The 22772-nt window shown below is 42.0% G+C and overlaps 1 protein-coding gene across 3 annotated transcripts in view; it reads right to left on the bottom strand.

The window, feature by feature from the left end:
* Positions 1–1828: 1828 nt before the first annotated feature.
* WWTR1 (WW domain containing transcription regulator 1) overlaps positions 1829–22772 on the bottom strand; it is a 139158-nt gene continuing 118214 nt past the window's right edge. For 2 of the 3 annotated variants that reach the window (XM_032345783.1, XM_032345793.1), the window contains exons 5-7: positions 11161–11294; positions 9892–10004; positions 1831–5270 (exon numbers count right to left, since the gene is read on the bottom strand). In XM_032345783.1, coding sequence (XP_032201674.1) covers positions 5086–5270; positions 9892–10004; positions 11161–11294 — 432 coding nt within the window. In that variant the 3' untranslated portion in view covers positions 1831–5085. Of the gene's footprint in view, positions 5271–9891; positions 10005–11160; positions 11295–22772 lie in introns of all 3 variants that reach the window. The other variant, XM_032345773.1, reaches the window with a different exon arrangement.

Genomic DNA, 22772 nt, shown 5'->3' with positions numbered 1-22772 from the left:
TAGGGGACATCCATACAAAATAATGTTAAAAATAATCCAGTATACAACTATGTGTACTGGCATGGAAGGTTGCCCGTAAGACATTGGGCATATTTGTTGCTTGCTGTATAACCTTGTGCAAAAGATTTAACCTCTTAAATCCTTCATCTATAAAGTAAGGAAAATAAGGAAATGTTAGGGTCACTATGCAGATTAAATTAGATAATACCTATCATGTGTTTTTGCATAGTGCTTGGCACATAGTAAATGATCAGTAACTATTAGTAGTATTGTTATTATTATCAAGAGAAAAAAACGAAAGCTTGAAAATAGCATGTATCATTATTTTTCTTCTGTAAAAAAGGTCCAACTTATTCTACAGGAGAAAAAAAAAGATGCTCAACATCACTCATCATCGGGAAAATGCAAATCACAACCACAACGAGTTATCACCTCACACTTGTCAGAAGGGCTGAAATCAACAACACAAACCTAAGTGTTGGTGAGGATGTGGAGAAAAAGGGACCCTCATGCACTGTTGATGGGAATGGCACAGCCACTGTGGTTAACAGTATGGAGGTTCTTCAAAAAATCAAAAATAGAACTTACCCTAGGATCCAGTAATCCCACCACTGGATATTTACCCAAAGAATATGAAAACGCTAACTTGAAAAGATACAGGCACCTGTATGTTTACTGCAGCATTATTTGCAATAGCCCAATTACGGAGCAGCCCAAGTGTCCATCCACAGATGAAATGGATAAAAAAATGGGGGTACACACACAGAACAGACTACTACTCACCCATAAAAAAGAATGAAATTTGGCCGTTTGCTATGTGGAGCAAGAGAGTATAATGCTAAGTGAAATAAGACAAAGACAAATACCGTATGATTTCACTTATATGTGGAATTTAAGAAACAAAGAAAAAAAAAGATAAAAAACAGACTCTTAACTCTAGAGAACAAATTGATGGATAAGAGGGAGGTGGGTGAGGGGATGAAGGAAATAAGTGATGGCGATTAAAAGTGCACTTAGCACGATGAGCGCTGAGTAAGGTCTGAGTAAGGTACAGAATTGCCGAATCACTACATTGCACACCTGAGAGAAATTGAACACTGTACATTAATTATCCTGGAAATTTTTTAAAAATTATTAAAAAAAAAAAAAGATGCATGAGACTTAAGGCTCTGGAATGTTGGTAAGCTGTTCCCACCAGCATCTCTTCTGTTGTTTAGTTCCTGCTTGAAAATACTCTTTCCCTGAGTGCTCTCACCTAATGTTTCTGTGGAATGGAGAAAGATACTACAACAGTGAGAATCAAGGGAATCAAGGGACTCAAGGGACAGAGAAAATATACATACTATCACGAGCCCACACTCAGAATGAATCATAAGCTGTTCTTAGTTTTGTAACAAGAAGCCATGCTATAACGTTAGCAACACAGAAAAGACTGAGGATCCTATAGTTCTGACATCTCTATCATCTATCAAATATCAAATATCTATCAAATCTGAATACCTATCAAATCTGTGAGGGTGTTGGAAGGACAGCGTGACTTTAAAAATAAATTATATATATAAGATGTAAATTATATGTATGATGTAAATTATACATATACACACACTTAAGAAAAAAAAAAACTCAGTGGGCTGCTTCAAACAAAGGGAAACTAGGATATTCTGCGAATATTTAGAATATTGAAGACCAGACATTTGAGCCAAAACAATGTTGGCCTACAAAATTTTCTTCCTTTCATGGTCTGCCAGGAGAGTTACATAAGCCCTTCTTCGGTACCACCCAAAGCCTTGACTAAGGAACGCACACAAATAATGGAAAGACAAAGAAGTGGAAATTCAATTGTATTTATTTTTCTTATACAGAATCAGAGAAGTAAAAACCAGTACCAAACTCCAGGTAAAATGGTTTGATAGGATTGATTTGGCTGCATACCCTCTGCAGGCAGAGCTTTCTAAATTACAAATAAACACACATATGTCATATTACAAAACGTAGAAGTAAATTTTTTAAAAAGTTAAAGTATGAGCACATAAATGATGTAGTGTATTAGGGAAACAGTCTCTGTCAATCACCCATTTTCCCAATCAAATTAATCTACAATTTCCTTTTTTTTTAAACAGCTTATTTTTCTCATAAAAGTTGTACTTTCAGAAGTTACTTTCTAATTATGTCATAAGAACACAACTTAATTATAGCAACACTTCTCTCACCTTCTTCTACAGAGAGCTTTTCAATGACACCGGGGTCAACGGCACCCCCACCCCCCACACAAAATGTCTTACTCTGTCTTCCGTGCTCCCACATGCTGTACAATCAGTGAAAGAAATGGCATCTTACATTCTAAATATGCTGGTGAAACACTAACAATTACTTGGACTTAGTAGAATTGCCAACACATTTTGACAATGTATTTACTTCAAGAAAATGTTTTCTATCAGGATATCGATGCCTTGGGAATTAGTTTTCCATTTCCCGTGGCAAAGTTATTGGATGAAATGCTGAAATTTACTGAGTTAGGACTGAAAAGATGGGCTATCCTGGCAGTTCTTTTATAATGAGAAATATTAAATAGCACCTTATCATGAATTCTGCAGGGGTCTTAACACTTACAATAATAGAAAAAACCCTTTAAAAGTTGTTCTTATGTTTAGATTTCTAGCTTTAGTGTTCTTTAACAAAGGCCATATTTTTATGGCCTTAAAAACAACAAAAAAAATCACATCTGGCTTTGTCCATTAGTAAACACGTAGTCATGGTTCATATTTCATTCTGGAAAAATATTTGTTACGTTCGTTAATGTATGTTCCAGCTAATTTCACTAAAAAAAAATTCTTCTAGTGTCTTCTAATGTCACAAGCTTACTAGGAAATTACTTCTAAAAATTGATAATACAAATCACCGATGTTTTAACTACTTTAAAAAAGAGGGGTATCTGTTTCTTTTACACATAATAACCTGAAAAGGAGACTATAAAAATATTTTTAAAAAATACAGTAACACTGCTCAGTTTTGTTAGGTCCCTTGTTTTTTGTTTTTTGTTTTTCTTAGAAAGAATGTACAACTCTTTTTGCAATTATTGCTCACAAAAGAGAAAAAGAGATAGTGCTCCCTTCAATTTAGTAGCAAACACAAACATCTACCCTGCTCTCTCTGAGCGCTTAGAGAGAGGAAAGGAATCTGAACATAAACCATGGGTCCTTCAGGAAAAAGAAATCACTTCATTGTGTTGGAAGCAACAGCAGGCCCATGCTCTTGTCCACAGACACGCTCCGTGTCAGCCTGGACAGGGCCACACAGCCCTGACCCTCCTACTCCCCCATAAAGTGCACCAAAGCCCTTTCTCCTACAACAGTCTTCTGGTGATAAAAGCTGTAGTAGAAAATTGTTGCTTTGTTCTTTTGGGTACCTCTCCTAGCATCCTGCTCATCTAGCTTTTGGGGTATTCTGACTTGTCAGTTTCCACTTCCCCAACTAGTGTCCTTCCACTATCTACTGCGACTTCAATACTTCATCTCTGCCCTTTTCACTTGCCTTCTTTCCAACCAGATAGAATGTATGCTGCCTGTCTCTATTCTGATAGATGGAAAATGATCTTATTTAAGATTCCCAACAGATAAGCCCCCTTGGGAATTGAAGGTTCCTCTCAGAGACCTGAATTATTAATGTCTTTCAAAAAAAGGTATTAAATTCATAGATTATAAATAATGTCAGTTCAAAATATTCAACGATTGAGGACTTCATGGCAATGTAGGCAGAGCAAGCGCCGGGTGAACCTGATGCTCTCTCTCAGTCCTTAAAAGCTAATAAAAAATGTTTTTGGTTACATAAGAGGTATTGAGTACATATTTCATGCCTTTTTATACCAACTGTAGCAAACAGGGTTAGGATAATACACTGAGGAATCCATTTTACTGAATTCAGAAACACAAGTCTCCACCATACACCCTTCAGAGGGCTTTGCTGTTTTGTTTTGTTTTGTTTTTTTAACACGTCAGTCAGAGATCTGCTTCATCCTTCAAACAGTTTCATAGATAAGATTCTTTTAAGCACTTGAGATCTGGAAAGCAAAACTGATAAGGCTTTAGCATATAAAAAGCAACAGTTTCTCTGCTGTGTGTGCTGTTGGGTTGAAAGCTAGGTCGTCCTGATGTTTTCAGAACGGTTGCAAAAGACAAAAAAATACAGTCACTGCTGATTTATCAAAAACAGTTGGCTGACCTTTGTCATCAGCTACAAAATTATAGTGCTTTATGAAATAAACATCAAATTCTAAGCTGCAATTAAAAAAAATCCAACTTGTAATTTAAAAAAAAAAAGGTTTTGTTTAATAAATGCTCGTAATTAGTACCAAACTGGTCTCTTTCATAAGATCTGTAGGGTAGGAACTGTGACTCACGGTCCCTGCTCTTCTCCTGCTGGAAGGACGAATTGTCTAGATGCTACGCAGTGAAGTCATGATGAAGGACCAACTACAAAAGGACCGCGTGTGCCTTTGCAGATACAGAGTAAAAAGAACCATCAGAACCAGCATGGATTCAAAACTACATTGTATCCCATACAGCAGACATGTACTATCCATACAATGATTTTTAAAGCTCGAGTTAAGCGGTTTTTTTTTTAAAGCATTCGGTACTACTGTCATCAACACAGTTTTTGAAACCATCAATCAGCTCTAATTTTGTGTACATTTCCTGGACCGAGCCCGCCTGTCACAAGTCACTGCCTGTGGTCAGTTTTTGTATGGTTTATAATCAATCTGATGCATAAATTTCAACTAACACCCATCAAGCTTAGCCATGGGGTGGCAGAGAGAAAAAGAGAGAAGCAATTCTCCATCCTCAGCTCTGCGGAGACGCAGAGCCCCTCGCGGGAATGCAGGCCTGCGGAAACTGAAAGGAGAACATTTGACTGTTATAACTTAAGTTACTGTTAACCAAATCCAGGCAATGATGAAACTGGCCGCATGGAAAGGAGGGAGCAGGGAGTCATGGAGTACACCTGCAGACTGACTCTGCTCCATTGCTTTTTGCCAAGAGGCCCAGGAAATGTCAGGTCACAGCTGCATCCAAGTTACAATGGTAGCGATTACAGCCAGGTTAGAAAGGGCTCGCTTTTGTTCAGCGCAGACTCCACATCATTGAAGAGGGGGATCAGATCTTCAGATTCCAAAGTTCCTAGGTCCACATTTGTTCCCGGGAGACAATCGAGAAAATCAGGGAAGCGGGTCTGCTGAGGATTGATGTTCATGGCTGTCTGTCCTGTGTTGTCCCCTAGAACAGAACAGAAGGTGGCCATTGTCATTCCGTTTGTTAAGCTCTTGAGAAGTTAACCCAACGCTCACCTCCATTGCCACCAGGCTTCCATGTAAACGGAAGATTCTATTGCTGCCTGTCTAAGATAGTTCAGTTCTCTGAAAAATTTCAGCTACCATGGTCCTGAAACTGAGTTGGTGATGCTCCCTCGTAGGAGATGCAGAGATGCTGGGTGAACCTTTCTTTGTCCTGGGTAGACAGAGCCCAGATAAGGGCCCACAGTGGATAAGCCCAGGAGACAGCAAAGCAGCACAGGAAGGCTGTGATCTGTGTTTTCCCGTGACGGCTGCACGAAGAGCTATTTTGTCAAAGAGAGTCCCTCCCTGTAAAAATGCCTTATCACCCAGCTATACTCGATTTCATTGTGAAGCTTAGATCTACCCATGTCCTCCCTCTTTTTATGTTCAAAGATAGTAGTGAGGAGTTTTCTTTAACCTTGTTACTAAAAAGCTGTCTTCGGGGGCGCCTGGGTGGCTCAGTCGTTGGGCATCTGCCTTCAACTGGGGTCACGATCCCAGGGTCCTGGGACTGAGCCCCGCATCGGGCTCTCTGCTCAGCAAGAAGCCTGCTTCCCCCTCTCCCACCACTCTGCTTGTGTTCCCTGTCTCTCTGTGTCAAATACATACAATAAATCTTTAACAACAACAAAAACAAAAACCTGTCTTCATTGATGGCTCTGGGGATCATTTTCGAAATAGTTTATAAAGGGAATTCTGCAGATCACCCCCCCAACACACACAGACACACACACACACACACCTGGCACCCCACAACTATCTACTTTTCTTACAATGCGTACGAGTCACAGTGCACGTGAGCACTGGAGGTTCAAAGAAATCTTGCTGTAAAGAAATCTGTTTTCTTTTGTTGAAGCCGCTATTACCTCAACCCATTTAATCATTCAATCCTATTCTGGCAGAACCTATATACTAATGGAACTGGAGTCTACAGAACACAGCTGAGAACACACTGTTCCAGGAAAATGAGACGTCTGGGATAGGACATGAAGAACACATGTTCTTTATGAACAACAGTGGACAAGAAAACAAACTGACCTTTGTGCCCGTGGACTGGGCTCTTTAGCCGTGTGACCTTAGACACATGTAACTTGTCTGACCCTCAGTGTATCCATCGAAATTGGGATTATAGGTACCTACTTCGCACACTGGAGCGAAGTACCATATAATGTCTGCCACACATACAATAAATGTTGATTGTGCTAAGAGAAAGAAAAACCTAGGAACTCTTTGTTGATTACCGAATATCAGAACAACTGATTAATTCAAATAGCCCTGATCAATTTTCTGAAGGTTTAAAATATACCTCAGATGGTGCTTGGGTGGCTCAGTTGGTTGAGCAACTGCCTTCAGCTCAGGTCATGATCCTGGAGTCCCGGGATCCTGTCCCACATCAGGCTCCCTGCTCAGCAGGGGGTCTGCTCCTCCCTCTCACCTTCCCCCTCTCAAGTTTGCTCTCTCTCTCACATCAATAAATAAAATCTTAAAAATATATATACACCTCAGAGACAGAAGCATTGGTAACTAAGGCCGGCTTCCACCCCAGAATCATTTCTAAAAAGCTTGTTAAATTAGCTTTTGTGTTTTAGAAGTACAGTAGCCTTCCTGAAATTGTGCACAGAAATATCATTATTCTGAGCAAAACTGGGATAATTCACTTTAACCAAATGCATTTTCCAAGGAGAAAAATTGCATCTTTCCAAGTGATGAGGGAAACATAATCAAACTTGCATTTTGGTGATAGCAAAGCTTAATGGCTCTTCTGTAACCCATATAAATCAGTGACTCTTGGCACTATTTTAGAGGATTTCCATTGCAAAAGGCAGTAATTTGGGAAAATTATATCAAGTTTGACATGACCTCAACATCAAATCTGACAAGTTCGACATGATCAAAACATCGAATTTGATACATTGTAAGAAACAGCATCAAAACAGAACAGGAAATCCCAAATAACTTTTACTACCCACTAGAACATAACAGATAGAAATGAGGCTGAATGAAAGTATCTGCCCAGGAAAACTATCCAATCTAAAGTGCTGGGTGTCGGGGTGCCTGGGTGGCTCAGTGGGTTAAAGCCTCTGCCTTCAGCTCAGGTCATGATCTCAGGGTCCTGGGATCGAGTCCCGCATCGGGCTCTCTGCTCAGCAGGGAGCCTGCTTCCTCCTCTCTCTGCCTACTTCTGATCTGTCTCTGTCAAAGAAATAAATAAAATCTTTAAAAAAAAATAATAAAGTGCTGGGTGTCTTTTTTTCCTCATCTCCAGTTAGCACCATTCATCTCTACTGATCTCTACTAATAACTCAAGAACACTTTTTTTTTTTTAAGCCAAACAAAATCTATTTTAAAGAATTTCTCTTATCCTTTCTCCTCAGACATGGCAAGCATGAGGAGGCTAGTTCCAAGATTCTTTGTTTAGGTTAACAATCTTAAAATACCTCTCTTTGGATCAACTTTGTCATCACATAGTGATCTTTTTGGCCTTTAACAGTTTTATCCATTAAAAAGGAGGAGAGAGAAAAACCAGACAATTCTTAAAAGAGTATGATTATTGCAGAATATTCTGGAAGAGTGGTTGATTTCCCCACCTTTGCTCCTGCTATTCCCTTTACTCTATTCCACACCACATCCAGCTGTTGTTTCTATGTGTGATTTGCAAAGGGAAGTGTGCTTGGTTGGCTTGTTTCCATTCAGCATGTGGTCAGTGAATCTCATAGACCTTTTCTAGCCACACTGGAGCTGTGCCCATCCCCAGCTTTTCCTCATCTTATTACTGTGCTACTTTTCTTTCCTTAGGAAGGTTCATGCCTACTTCCTAGAAAGAACTTCACAGACAGGACCCTAGACTTCACGAGCTGACACTCACTTAACCAGGTTAACTTGGAAGCCTAGCATTGATCAAGTTCAATTTGTCCATTACTTCAGCCTCTCAGAAGAGGGGGAAGAGAACTGTGGGCCAAGCTATGTGATCTCATAACTCCCCACAACTCCACGAAGTAAGCATGTTACTCCCACTTATAGGTGAGAAATCCAAGGCCTTGGCATGTTCTAGCACTTTCCCAAAGTCACTACCAAGAAGTGGAGAAACAGAGATTCAGTTTAGGCTGCCTGTCTACAAAGACTATGTTCTTTCCAGAATACCACTTAATTCCACACTTTGGCTTCAAAACAGTCCCTACTTTGAAGCCATTTTTAAAAGTCATAGGCTATGCCTGGGTGGCTCATTCGATGAAGTGTCTGCCTTCAGCTCAGGTCATGAACCCAGCGTCCTGGGATCAAATCCCACATTGGGCTTCGTGCTCAGTGGGGAGCCTGCTTCTACCTCTCCCTCTGCGGCTCCCCCTTCTTGTGCTCTGACAAATAAATAAAATCTTAAAAAAAAAAAAAAAAAGCCACAGAACAGAACCCATCTCTTTTTTTTTTTTTCCTTTAAGGGTCAGACTTAGATTTAGATCTCCTGAATTTTTTTAATTTAACTTTTGTTTTTTTATCTTTACTGGCTTCCCAGTGTTTAAAAGCTGAAAGCAAACAATCCTTAAATATAGGAAGGAGCTACTTCATAAGGCTGTTCCAAAGAGGACAAAATAATCTCACACCAAAAAATAGAGAGAGAGATGAAGAAAGTGAGGGAGGCGGGGGGGGGGGGGGGGGGGGGAGAGAAAACTGAAGTAATAAATCGACGAATAACAAAACAAACGCTTCAGACTATTCCCGTGTGACTCCTCACAAGACAGTCTGTGCTAGCCTCTCAACACAGGGATGACGACCTGCAGAGAGACCCCAAGGCAGCTGCTCCGACCGATGGCACTCCTAAGGCGCCCGGTTGACTTGGACTCTGGTCTGACCAGTGGTCTGGCTTCAGAGACTACGACACAGATGACAGTCATCTAAGAACGCATAACGAACACAGGCACTGTGGACAACGGCAACAGTGCCTGTGTTCGTTTTTCTTTTTTAAAGAAAAAATATTGATTCTTCTCTTTAACTGCTGAAGGAAGACATCGTTACCATGTTGGGACCTGGGAGATGACAATTTAGAATCTCCTGAGTGGCTTAACTTTCCAAATGGCCCTGCCAATGGCTTCCCGAATGCAGCTAATAACATGAGAAAAACGGCATGCGGGAAGCACTATAAACCAGTCCCATTTCTCAAGAGGAAAAGTGGCCCATACATGACAACTGAAGGGAGAAGAGCAAAAATATCCCACTGTGGAAGAACCGCAGAGCGGACAGTGGCATCAATCCAACTGTGAGCAGGGGCTGTAGGAAGCAGGGCAAAGGAGAGAGAGAGAGAGAGAGAGAGAGAGAGAGAAGGAAGGGCGGGGGAAGACTTTAAAATCCTGTGCCTGTACGTAAAACCGTACTTTGTATAAACAAAGGAGAAAGGACTAGAATTTAATAATAGTGCCTGAGGCTTGGGAGGCTTTTCAGCTGTCCTTTCTGTTATTGTTGAGATAAAGTGTTTCTGGTTGGACTTAGAAGGGAGATGACCAATGACCACGACCGAAGGGACGATACAAAAAGGCAAGCACAGGGCAATGACTTGTAGGCTCTGCACCCACCTGTGTCCATCTCGTCCACGTTGCTGAGGAAGTCCTCCGGAGTCGTCGGGACACTGTAGCAGCCTAACCCCAGGCCACTGTCAGTGCTCTGCTCCCTCGAATGGTAGGGCCCTCTGGGGAGCAAAGCATGGGGAAACTTCAGTGCGAGCCCACATCAAGAATTCCCAAAGCAAAAGAGTCATGAAACCCCTAACCTAGTCTACTTCTGTCACGCTGCCCAACCTTCCGGGGAATGGAGGGAGGCCGAATCGGCACCTCCCTTTAATTTTCTGACATGCACACCGATGTCAGCGAAATGAAAAGACTAGGCAAATAAAACCGGCCAGTCATAGTAAATGGATGCTGATGTCCTTTTTATCTCAAAATAATAATTTGAACACTGTGCTGAATATAGACTATGAGACCCTTTATGTAAATTTTTAAAAAAGAAAACAGTGTTGAATATTGCTTATGAATGTACACTTTAGCAAGCAATAGGAAATTTAAAAAGATGTGTGATGGACACACACCACACACCAATTTCTGAACAGTGGCTCCCACCAGGGAGGGAAAAGAACAGATATCAGTGGTGGTGGGGATGGTGTAATACTTGAAAATGGCATAATACTTTTAAAAAATGGCATAATACTTTAAGATCTAGGGATCTAGGTGTTGGATACCTGGATAAATCTTATGTCATTCTTTATATTTTTCTGTGCATTTGTAATACTTCTAAATAAAAAATTTAAAAACTCCCTTTCTTCATTATTTCAGTTACTCCTTGTTTTTAACCTCTCTTTCTGTTTTTACTAAGTTCCATAATCCTACTTGTTTGTTTGCTACAAGCCTCTGCAAGGGCAGAAATGACACAGGAAACAGACAACTGTCCTTTATTTGTGTTTAAAAAGCTACAATTAAGGTTTGACTACTTCTACTCATGAACATATTTCTGGCTAAATAATCTTTTCCTTCTTGCTCATATGTTTCATATTTTAAAAAACATTGTCTCTTTGTGTTAATTACATTTTTTACTGTAAAACCATTTTAGACCCACAGAGAAGATGTGAAAAGAGTACACAGTCCCCGTGCACAGCTCACCCAGCTTCCCCAAGGACATCTTACACAACCATAGCACAATTACCAACACCAGGAAATGGACAGCTTCCCTTGATCCCCACCCCAATCTCCCAGCTCCCCACCTTTCCCCAACATAAACAAAGACCCATTATACTCTAAACCACGTAATAAATAAAGCAAAAGTAAGTCAGTCACTCCAAAATGTTAACTTACCCATTGAGGAAAGGATCAGAGCTATTATTAGTGATGGATCTCATGTCTGGGGTCATGGTTGGCGGGTTGACAGCAGCCTGAACGGTGGCCAGAGTCTCGGCTTCCATGGGGAGCTGTCTACAGAGGGCGGCTTCCTACAGAAATATGACAGAGGGAGAGGCAAGTTATTCACTCATTGTCACAAGGATCGGAACAAAGTATATTTCACATGAAAGCTTTTCACCAAACACAAAGCACTTCATGTGTGTTCCTAATCAGTCAAAATCATCAGGAAACCATTACTGTTCTTTCTCTGGAGAAAGCTTCCCAGGCGTAAGTCACTTTCTGACATTCACCAAGTTAATGAGAAACTCAGCTAGTGTCTATCTCAGCACACTTACATGGGGACTGTCCCACCCATCCAAGTGTTTAAATACCCCAGTCACGTAAGGATGTCAAGACACTTTCTCAAAGACAAAACTATTTTTATCCCAGGTGCTCAGACCAAATCTAAATCAATCAAAGCAGCTGAACTCCTCTGGCCCAGCAAGTACATTCTGGTCTTTGCCACTAACAGGCCCATAAAGTTGGGGAGTTACAGAGTCAGGCTCTCCATCAAATCATAGCTGGCAGTTCTATGTCAACAGCCAGGAGTTCTAGGTCAACAGCCAGTGAACAAGTCTGTCAGTCCATCGGTTTTTCTATTTGACTAGTCATCTAGCTGACCTGATTCAAATGGCTGAAGGGTGGGGAACCGTGCAGAGCCAACCCCAATCCCACTAACAACAAACTGATAGCATATGGATTACATTAGCGAAAATTAGAACGCTAGAATTATTTTGTTTTGGCTGGCATGACTTTGCCAGAGAGGCAATCCAAAGGGTTATGAATCTGACTGCAATCACTTTCTCTAGGTAAAACCTCCAGGGAGTCTCTCCCATTTTGACAAACAGGAGCAGACATCAAATTCCTTTCAAATTTGCTGCTCTTTCCAAAGAAGAATACTTTTATATGTTTATACTTGCATCCAAAACCAAAGTTAGGCCCTTCCTGTATTTATGCCTATCAGTTTCCCACTTTCCATCCTGAAGTCATTGGTCTTCCCATCCCTCAAACCCCAAAACCATGGCTACAACGGCAAACAGAATATTTAGGCCATTTAAATTACGGTATCTCTGTTAGATCTCTTCCAGCCCTAACATGCTATGATTTTAGAGAGTAACTGCTGTCTAGACAGGTCTAGTGAAGTCATCGGCAATAAAAACTTTCGGTTACTAGAGTTCATTGTACTGTAATGAGCAGTTTTGGTAGTATGACTCTTACAAAACGTGAGACACCTGATTGATATGAAACTGCATTGTTAATTAATATTTAAATAAACATCCTGTCTAGGAAGGGCTTCTGGCTCACTTCTCTTCATCCAGGTTGCAAATAACCAAAATACCTAACAAATTTTCTTCAGTTACCCATAAAAAGCAAAAAACACCAACAACAAAGGGATATTTTCTGACAGATGTTTTTATACGGCAGGCAGTGTGTGTTAGAAACCTTATTCTCCAACCAAAGCTCAGCTGAAGGCCTCAAACAGAAGAATCATAGGGACGGAACCAGTGGGAGAAGCCTAAAGTCCACCAAGCACACTCACACACACAAACCACGGTCTGAAAACATCTAGTCAATGATATAATTTCTAGTTCTTTATAATCTGTAACTGCACAGATCCTCTGGGCAATAACCTTCGTTAACATAAAAAAATCAACTTCAACTATCACAATTCATTTTATAACCATTCTAAATAAATGTGGGGTTTACCCCTAAACAGATGCTCTTTTTTGGTTGTTTCCTTTATTTTTAAAAAATTTATTTAAATTCAATTAATTAACATATGGTGCATTATTAGTTTCAGAGGTAGAGGTCTGTGATTCATCAGTCTTATATAATACCCAGTGCTCATTACATCAGTGCCCTCCCCAATGTTCATTACCCAGTTACCCCATCCCTCCACTCCCTCCCCCCATCAACCCTCAGTTTGTTTCCTATGATTAAGAGTCTCTTATGGTTTATCTCCTTCTCTGATCTTGTCTTGTCTTATTGTTCCCTCCTTTCCCCTACACTCCCCTAAACAGATGCTCTTTTAAACATCAAGTTGAAGATATTGCTCCATTTCCTTCCATCTGACAAAATTTTCTCACCATTAAGTCTTAAGAATATTAGTTGAATTTCTAATATTCAGGTAGTCTGAATTTAAATATAGTAAGAATTATTTCTGGAACTTCATTGTATAAAAATATATATATGTATATATATACATATACACACACATAATATATATTAATTTTTTGTCATCTATAGTAACATGTAAGATGAAAGTAAAATGTTAAAAATTGTAAGAAAAAAATATCAGAACCTAGCTATAAAATATATAGTTCTAAACTTTCCTTTTTATTTAAATTACTCCTGGCATATTTCAAATAGATACAACACGTATTTTTTTTTAAGATTTTATTTATTTATTTGATAGAGAGAGATACAGAGAGAAAACACAAGCAGAGGGGAGCAGAAGAGGGAGGAGGCTTCCTGTCAAGCAGGGAGCCCTATGTGGGCCTCGATCCCAGGACTCTGGGATCATAACCTGAGCCGAGGGCATCCACTTGACGACTGAGCCACCCAGGCGCCCAATACAACATATATTTTTAAGAGAAAGCTTGTGTGTGGTTAAATATATAAATAAAATTCAAAAGGCTAGAAAAACCGAAGTTGAAAGACCCTATACCAGACTGGAGAAAATGTTCCACTGTGTCATCTCTCCCAATTCACATCTGTTCCCACTACTGCTACTCTAAAGATAACCGAAGTTCCAGTTCCTCAGCATTGTTATTTCCCCAACTCTTCTAAAGGCTCCATGTCATCAAAGAAGCAATCCTAGGTTCTGCCTGTAGGGGGCTCACATTATCATGTTCCACCTTTTAACGACTCACAAGATACAGCGAGTGTTGAATGTACTTGAATAGCAACTTTGAAATATACATCAGACTAGTGTGAGTTAGGAAGTTCTCATAGGGGGCAACACTCTCTTCAAGATTATCCTTGGGCTACAGGTCATTCCACACAGCCACCAACATGAAGATCACGTTGGTTCCCCCGCTACAGTAATCTGGATGGTGGCCCACAAAGCCCTATGTGACAGCCTGTCCACTTCCCCTCCTTTGTCTCTGATATGCTCCCCTCACTCACCCCCTTCTCTCTGCTTTTCCTACTGCCAGCATCTGCGCAAGTGTTCTCTCTGCTTGGAACATACCCTTCCGGATCTTCCCAAAGTTCATACCTCATTTAATGTCTGCATCCTACAAATGCTATCTCTTCAGAAATTGCATTGAATTTTCTTCACAGCAACTTAAGTATTTTTGTCTTTCCCATTAGAATGTTAGAAAATTCCACAAAGCAAGAAATCATCTTTGTCATGCTCACAACTAAATCCTTGCTGCCTATAACACTCTAAGCATACAGCAGGTACTCAACAAACATTTGCTCAATGAATAAATGAGAAATATTACTGGAATTCAAATGGGAATATTTTAAATGGTGATTAGTAATAAAAGAAAAAATGCACTAAGAACATTCAATTCTCATCTTCAGCCACAAATACAATTAAAATAACAGCCTACATATACATCTCAACTAACCAGGCACAAACTGCATCCTTGTGTGGTGATCCCACTCTTTTCTTCCCTGCTCCTAAGACAGAAGAGAAGCAGGAGAGCACAGTGGTCAGAATCATGGATTCTGGGACCAGACACTTGGATGTGAACCCTGACTCTGCCATCTCCCAGTCAGTTAAACTCTCTGTTCCTCATTTATTTTCCTTTTTAAGATTTTTTTTTTTTTTTTGAGAGAGAGTGATGGAGAGAGAAAGCACAAGTGGGGGGGGGGGGGTGGGGGGATGGGGCTCTTATAAGGGAGAGGGAAAAGCAGAGTCCCTGATGACCAGGGAGCCCAACATGGGGCTTGCTCCCGGGACCCTGGGATCAAGACCTGAGCAAAAGGCAGACTTTCCACCAACTGAACCACCCAGGCGCTGCTTCTCTTCCTTATTTATGAAGTGGGGAAAATGACAGCATCTACCCACACGATTATTTAATAAATGTGAACTAAGTAATACTATTATCATCTCATGTTCTGTATTCTAATCCCAGAAAACAAAAGCAAAAACCAAGACCAAACCATCTCCGAAGTCAATCCATCAGGCGGAACTGATCCATACTGAATGGTCTTGACATTTCTTCCTGATGAACTTTCACCTTGGAAAGATTAAATCCAAGTGTGAATTCATCACAATGAGTCAGCAAAAGAAAACAATTTTCTTTCTTTTCTAAGTAAGGACAGGTCTGTAAGCCTTTTTCGTATATCACATAAAATTAATTTTCAATATACATGGAGAATAGTGAGAAGTTTCACTTCACTTATATTTCATTTCATAATGTAATAGTTCCATATTTTTAAGTACCTTTTTTTTTTTTTTGAATGAAAATACTTTCCTATTTCTGCTCATGAAGGAGAAAAAGAGCAGCACAAAACCCAAAGTTTGGAAATAAAAGGACTAACGTCACTAACACGTCTGAATCCCAACAAGGGAGGATTTTTTCAAAAATAACAACTAAATTTAGGTATGAAATTAAAGCCCAGCCTCAGGATGATTTTGGCTACCACATGCCATCTGCTGCCCTACACGCCTGACTTTGGTTTGACCAAGCAGCAGCCGTCAGGACTGATGAAGGTAAAACAGCTAAACCACAGACAGAAGACGGTGGGACTGGACACAGCAAACGAATGTGGAAAGAGAGGCTCAGTCAGCCAAGGCTGGTCTAGGACTAGACTCAGGCCCCGACTCAGGGTGGGTGTAATCACCTGAGTGGTTAGAGCAGCTGCTCTAACCATTGCTGGGGCCTCTGCTCCCCCAAGTCTACGCAGAACAAATGCTAAGCTGGAGGCACATCTGAGCCCCTGGGTCTGACTCTCATCTCCCACTTCCACTCTAGTCCAGTAGGTCTAACCACAGATGCCGTCCCAAGGTCCCCCCCCATCCAGTCCTCCCACAAGCCTTCAGTTTCCCAGACTCCTCCTACTTTGGGTCCCTCAACATCTAGCCATATCCCACCCCCCTTTAGAAGTTCTGTTGTACCACGGTTTCCAGAATGCCTTCCCTGACCACCAGAACCTCAGCAAGCAGCCAACTTCCCCTTTCCCAGCTCTGGACTCCTCAATAACAGTGTCCCACCGGGGTAGGATACCCCACATCTCACAATCCACTCTTCCTCTGGCCCCAAAGCAGCTCTTCCTACCAACTTCAAGCTTTCTCTTAGTGCCATCACCACGGGTACAAAAATCCAAGTCCACTGACTCCCAGCCCCCATAACAACTCATTCATTTGTACATGTATTTATTTAAAAAAAAAATACTATAGAAACTACCAGGTACCAGGAACTCTTCTCAGCAGCAGGGACAGAGCAATGAACAGACAGTGCCCTACCTCACGGAGCATTCTAGAAAGGGAGACAGATGTGGACAAGGACCAAGCCCTGTGGGTCCTGTCTCCTGGATATGTCCATGCTCCAAACCTCTGTTCCATTTCCAGCAGCAGATCAGCACTGCTTCTCTAGCTATTCCAACAGACTTGCCTACCTCCTGTCAACCTCCACAGGCAAGGCTGCATCCAGGTCTCCGTTCTACGCTTTGCAAAGAGTGACCAGAGGAGAAAAATCAGGCTGGAAGGGATGCTGGTGTCATGTCTTACGAAGAAGCAGAGAACTGTTTAACCAGAAGAGACACCTGAGGGGTGTACCTTCGTTCTCAAACTATTTATGGATTATCACATGGAAGAAGGAAGACAGATTCCTTCTGCCGAGGATCTGAGACAGATCTGATGAAGGGCTTTCTAGTTACTAGTCCTGCAGACAGATTCCCTCTGCCGAGGATCTGAGACAGATCTGATGAAGGGCTTTCTAGTTACTAGTCCTGCAGACAGATTCCCTCTGCCGAGGATCTGAGACAGATCTGATGAAGGGCTTTCTAGTTACTAGTCCTGCAGACAGATTCCCTCTGCCGAGGATCTGAGACAGATCTGATGAAGGGCTTTCTAGTTACTAGTCCTGCAGACAGATTCCCTCTGCCGAGGATCTGAGACAGATCTGATGAAGGGCTTTCTAGTTACTAGTCCTGCAGACAGATTCCCTCTGCCGAGGATCTGAGACAGATCTGATGAAGGGCTTTCTAGTTACTAGTCCTGCAGACAGATTCCCTCTGCCGAGGATCTGAGACAGATCTGATGAAGGGCTTTCTAGTTACTAGTCCTGCAGACAGATTCCCTCTGCCGAGGATCTGAGACAGATCTGATGAAGGGCTTTCTAGTTACTAGTCCTGCAGACAGATTCCCTCTGCCGAGGATCTGAGACAGATCTGATGAAGGGCTTTCTAGTTACTAGTCCTGCAGACAGATTCCCTCTGCCGAGGATCTGAGACAGATCTGATGAAGGGCTTTCTAGTTACTAGTCCTGCAGACAGATTCCCTCTGCCGAGGATCTGAGACAGATCTGATGAAGGGCTTTCTAGTTACTAGTCCTGCAGACAGATTCCCTCTGCCGAGGATCTGAGACAGATCTGATGAAGGGCTTTCTAGTTACTAGTCCTGCAGACAGATTCCCTCTGCCGAGGATCTGAGACAGATCTGATGAAGGGCTTTCTAGTTACTAGTCCTGCAGACAGATTCCCTCTGCCGAGGATCTGAGACAGATCTGATGAAGGGCTTTCTAGTTACTAGTCCTGCAGACAGATTCCCTCTGCCGAGGATCTGAGACAGATCTGATGAAGGGCTTTCTAGTTACTAGTCCTGCAGACAGATTCCCTCTGCCGAGGATCTGAGACAGATCTGATGAAGGGCTTTCTAGTTACTAGTCCTGCAGACAGATTCCCTCTGCCGAGGATCTGAGACAGATCTGATGAAGGGCTTTCTAGTTACTAGTCCTGCAGACAGATTCCTTCTGCCGAGGATCTGAGACAGATCTGATGAAGGGCTTTCTAGTTACTAGTCCTGCTGAGGGGTGGAACTGGCTCTCTCAATTCTCTGGGCTGCTGGCCACTGGAATTCTCAAGCAGCTGTGGAACGTTAAATGCTCCTAGACATGTCCAGAGCTTTGCAGAGGAGGAAAAGCTTCCCTGAATCGGAAAGACTGGAGTTCGAATCCCAGCTCAGTTACTCCCTACCTATAACATCTTGAGCTAAATTCTTAACCTTCCTTGACAGCTTATTCATCTGGAAAAAAATAAATAAATAAAAATAGAAAACCAACAACATAGACAGAGCGTGCTTGTAAAACTCACCTTGCTGGGCCATTGTAAAGATTTAAAGGCATATTGATAAAGAACCTAGTCCAGAGAGGCAGGCAACAGAAGGAATTACTGATAGTGTTGTATGTTTTAGGAGGCAGAGATGTTAGCTAAAGCATGCATATCATTTACTATGTGGGAAGCACTGTTCTAAGCACTTGAGTATTTCATCCTCACAATAACCCAACCGTCTCCATTTTACAGACAAGGAAACTGAAGCATAGGGAAGTCAAGCGAACTTCTTCCCCAGATCTGGCCCCCCAGTGCTCTCCTAGCCTCCATACTGACTGACAGTGTGGCAGAGAGAGGAAAACCAAGGGCTGGGGTCAGAAGATCTCCAATTTTCGGCTCCTTCTCCTGCTGGCCGTGGGAATTGGGCAAGTGATCTCCTTCTCTGAGCCTTTTTTCCCAGCTATCAAATGAAAATACCAGCCCTCTTCCTTTAGGCAGTATGGAGAAGGACTGGGTAACACAGCCTGTTTCGCTGTCCCAAACACAGTTCTCCCTGTCCAACTGGGAAAAAGACTGACTTGGACATATTCTATGGTCCTTTTAAACGTATACGGGTGGAATTAGTATCCTGGGAACTCACAACACATCAAGCACAGTTGTAAGTTCAGATTTTAAAGACTGGTTTCAGAAAGATCTGGAAAGCTGCCCCTAGTAACCCCACCCCTTCTGTCCCCTGCCACAACTGTATTTTTTTTCTCTATCCAAGCTGAGGGTGGAAAGACCATTGCAAAATGAGGGCTTAAGAATCTCTTTTGGAGTTTGTGGTTGTCCATCTAGGTCTCTGAAACGAATAATTATATGTGAGTTAGAAAACAAAACAAAACAGAACAGAACAAAAACCAAACCCCTTTCCTAGCAGCTGTGCAACGGGGTGGGGTGTAAAATATCCAGAGGGATGTGAAAGACAAATACTGATTTGTAAGTTGAAGATGTCCCTGGGAGCAAACCTCAAACCCCCTTTCCTTCCAGCTCCCCACTCGCCTGCAGTCTGTCCGTGGAATAAATCAACAGAGGAGGTGAGAAAGCAAACAGCAGTTGAAAGCATCCTGCAGCCCAGGCTGTCCTTGGCTGGGGGAGCCTCCACAGCCAGCAGCTCCTGCCCTCGCTGGAATGTGCTTCAGAGAAAACACGATGACAATCACCCTTCTGAGGGTGCTCTAATGATGGAAGCCTGTGTGGCCAGGGGTTCCACAAAACTGGAGGACTGCACTGTTTTAATTATAAAGGGTGCGGTGAGTAGAAACAAATGAAAAAAATCAAATAAAGGCAGTGTTTTGAAATCCCAACATTAAAATAGTTATTCTGGTGCAGCAAAGTTGCTGTCTCTGCCAAAACCCTCAGGGACTTCAAAACACTGAATTATTTACCTTCTTAAAGGAAAAAAAATTCCCAATGTATATTTCTCTTTAACTCTGTGCCAAGAGATTCTAGAAATTCACTGTCACATTTCCTGGAGTCTCTCTTTTTCAAATACCTCATCATCCATGCTCAGCTGCCAGACCATTGGTATGGAAGAAGAGTCAAAACTCTAACCATTTGGAGGAAGACATTTGTTGAGGCCATAATGATTATCCCTGGCCTGTTTGCTGCTCTTTCAATTCAGGATGTATACCACAACCCCGTGTTATTCTAGAATCTGTACCCCTTAGAATCACATTAAAGAAAACTTCACAGTTTAGATATTCTCTCTTCACTTCAGAAAAAAAAAATAATAGCTGAATGGCTTTTGAAATGGTCTGTTTCTTCATACCGTGGTGAGCTTATGAAGATCAGAAAATATGAAGCTCCTTTTCCTTTGTGCAGATGTGGTCACATTTGAAAAATGTGTTCAATTTACATTTTTAAAAAGGGTCCTTATAAAAAGACTCAAATTGGTGTTATTCCTCAACAATATCGGAGCACCAGGACATTTTAGAAAATGGATTATTTCTGGGACTTGACGGAAGCTGGAACTGAAGCTCACTGGAGAGGACGGCCCAAGTTTGTCCACTCCCTGCTGTGCATTTAGGATCGGAGCATTTGCTGAGCAAATCAGTGAATGAACCTAACGAGCCAGGCTACCACACATGGAGTCCCATACTGGTTGGACAACATGACTTCTGATGTCCCAGTCACCCCTGCAACCGGATTCTATGAAATGCTTTTCTACAAGTTAAATTATAGTGACTAAAGGAAAGACTCTTCATGAAATAGCCACCACCATTGATGCTTCACGGTCTGCTGTAACACCACACTTTCTAACCTCTCTAAATAGCTATTCTTCACATGACAAAACCCAGACTCCAGATTCTTTCCCCAGGGCAGCGCTGCTCCCAGCCGGGCGTGTCCCTCCCGGGCCCACGGTCAGGAATGGCTGCTCGAGGCCAGCCAGCTGGCCAGCCGGACCCCGTAGTGGCTGTCAGGCCTAACAGAAATCTGTGAGACCTGCCAGAAGAATTCCGAGGCCTCCCGCCCAAACCCTCTGTCCTCGTCCCCGTTGCCCTGGCAACTAGAGGCCAGGCTTAGTCAGCAATTTTGTTTGACAAGCTGCATTCTCCTATCCACGGAGCCCCAGCCCCAATTAAAGGACGGACCCAGGGTAAAAGCAGGGCTGAATTCGTCTAAGAATAATAATGGTTTCTCAACAAGGCAGGCTCTGAGAAGGGGCAAAGGGAAGCTAAGGCTTCTCCACTTAAGAATTCCAGGTCCTGAGGGCTGACAGGAAGTCCTTGGGGTTAAAATCTTCAAGGCAGAAGGCACCCCCCAGCTTCCTAACTAAATGAATAATACACATGAAAAGAAATACTCTGCTCAGATAAAGCCAGGACTCTGTTTTCATGTCAAGGAATTGTTCTTTTAGATGAGTAAATAGTGACTGGAGAAGCCTGTTTCTCAATTCCTTACCGGTTACCAAAACTTTCCATTTCATTGGGTAAAGTTGCAAACGTGCCCTTTATGATACTGAGCAAATACTGTGTTGATTTCCAAGCTATAACAGCAGAATATTCTATACTCATTGTGGGCCTGTGTGGTTCATGGTAATTTAAACAAAATAATGTCCAGCCCTGTTGTAGGAAGGATCCCAGGCAGCTTACAATAGATCCAACCAAAGTCACAGCACAACTTCCATGGCTCATACAGAATAAATACACGATGTCCCAGTATTATTAAGAAGAAGAGATAATAGGGGCGCCTGGGTGGCTCAGTGGTTTAAAGCCTCTGCCTTCGGCTCAGGTCATGATCCCAGGGTCCTGGTATCAAGCCCCGCGTCGGGCACTCGGCTCAGCAGGGAGCCTGCTTCCTCCTCTCTATACCTGCCTCTCTGCCTACTTGTGATCTGTGTCAAAAAAATAAATAAAATCTTAAAAAAAAAAAAAGAAGAGAAAATAAAACAGAAGTATGATATGCTACCAATTTTGTTTTAAAAACAAAGCATACGCACAGATACATACAAAGACTGGAGAGAAATCACCACCATCTTCACAATGAATGTATGTTTTGTCTTTCTAGTGTGATAATTTTACTTTCTTATTATTTTAGCTGGTATACAGTAAAATCCATTCTTTGCGGTGTATGTTTCTTTCTCTCTTTTTTTTTGAAGATTTTATTTATTTATTTGACAAAAAGAGATCACAAGTAGGCAGAGAGGCATGCAGAGAGAGAGGAGGAAGCAGGCTCCCTGCTGAGCAGATAGCCCAATGTGGGGCTTGATACCAGGACTCTGAGATCATGACTTGAGCCGAAGGCAGAGGCTTTAATCCACTGAGCCACCCAGGCGCTCCTGTGGTGTACATTTCTGAGTTTTGAAAAATCCATGGGCTGTGAAACAGCTACCCGAATCAAGGTACAGAACAGTGCCACTATCCCCCAAATCTCCTAGTGCTACCCCTTTGTAGGCAGCCCCTTCCAACACCCAACGCTGGCACCCACTTACTTATTCTCCGTTCCTATAGTTTTGCCTTTTTTCAGAATGTCATAGAAAGGGAATCATAAAGGCCTGGCTTCTTTCACTTACCAAATGCTTCTTTTGTCTCAATCAGAAAACAACAAAACAAAACAACCGACCTAAACCTTACTGCATTATATTTTTATAAATTAAAAACTTTATTTTTCCAGGGCACCTGGATGGCTCAGTTGGTTAAGCATCTTCCTTAGACTCAGGTAATGATCCCAGGGTCCTGGGATCAAGCCCCATGGTTGGGCTCCCTGCTTGGAGTCTGCTTCTTCCTCTTCCTTTGCCCCTCCCCCTGTTGTGCTCTCAC

Source organism: Mustela erminea, chromosome 1, assembly GCF_009829155.1.
Source record: "Mustela erminea isolate mMusErm1 chromosome 1, mMusErm1.Pri, whole genome shotgun sequence".
NCBI classification, from domain to species: domain Eukaryota; kingdom Metazoa; phylum Chordata; class Mammalia; order Carnivora; family Mustelidae; genus Mustela; species Mustela erminea.
The sequence above is the reverse complement of the archived record's forward strand: the minus strand, read 5'-3'. Positions and strand labels throughout refer to the sequence as shown.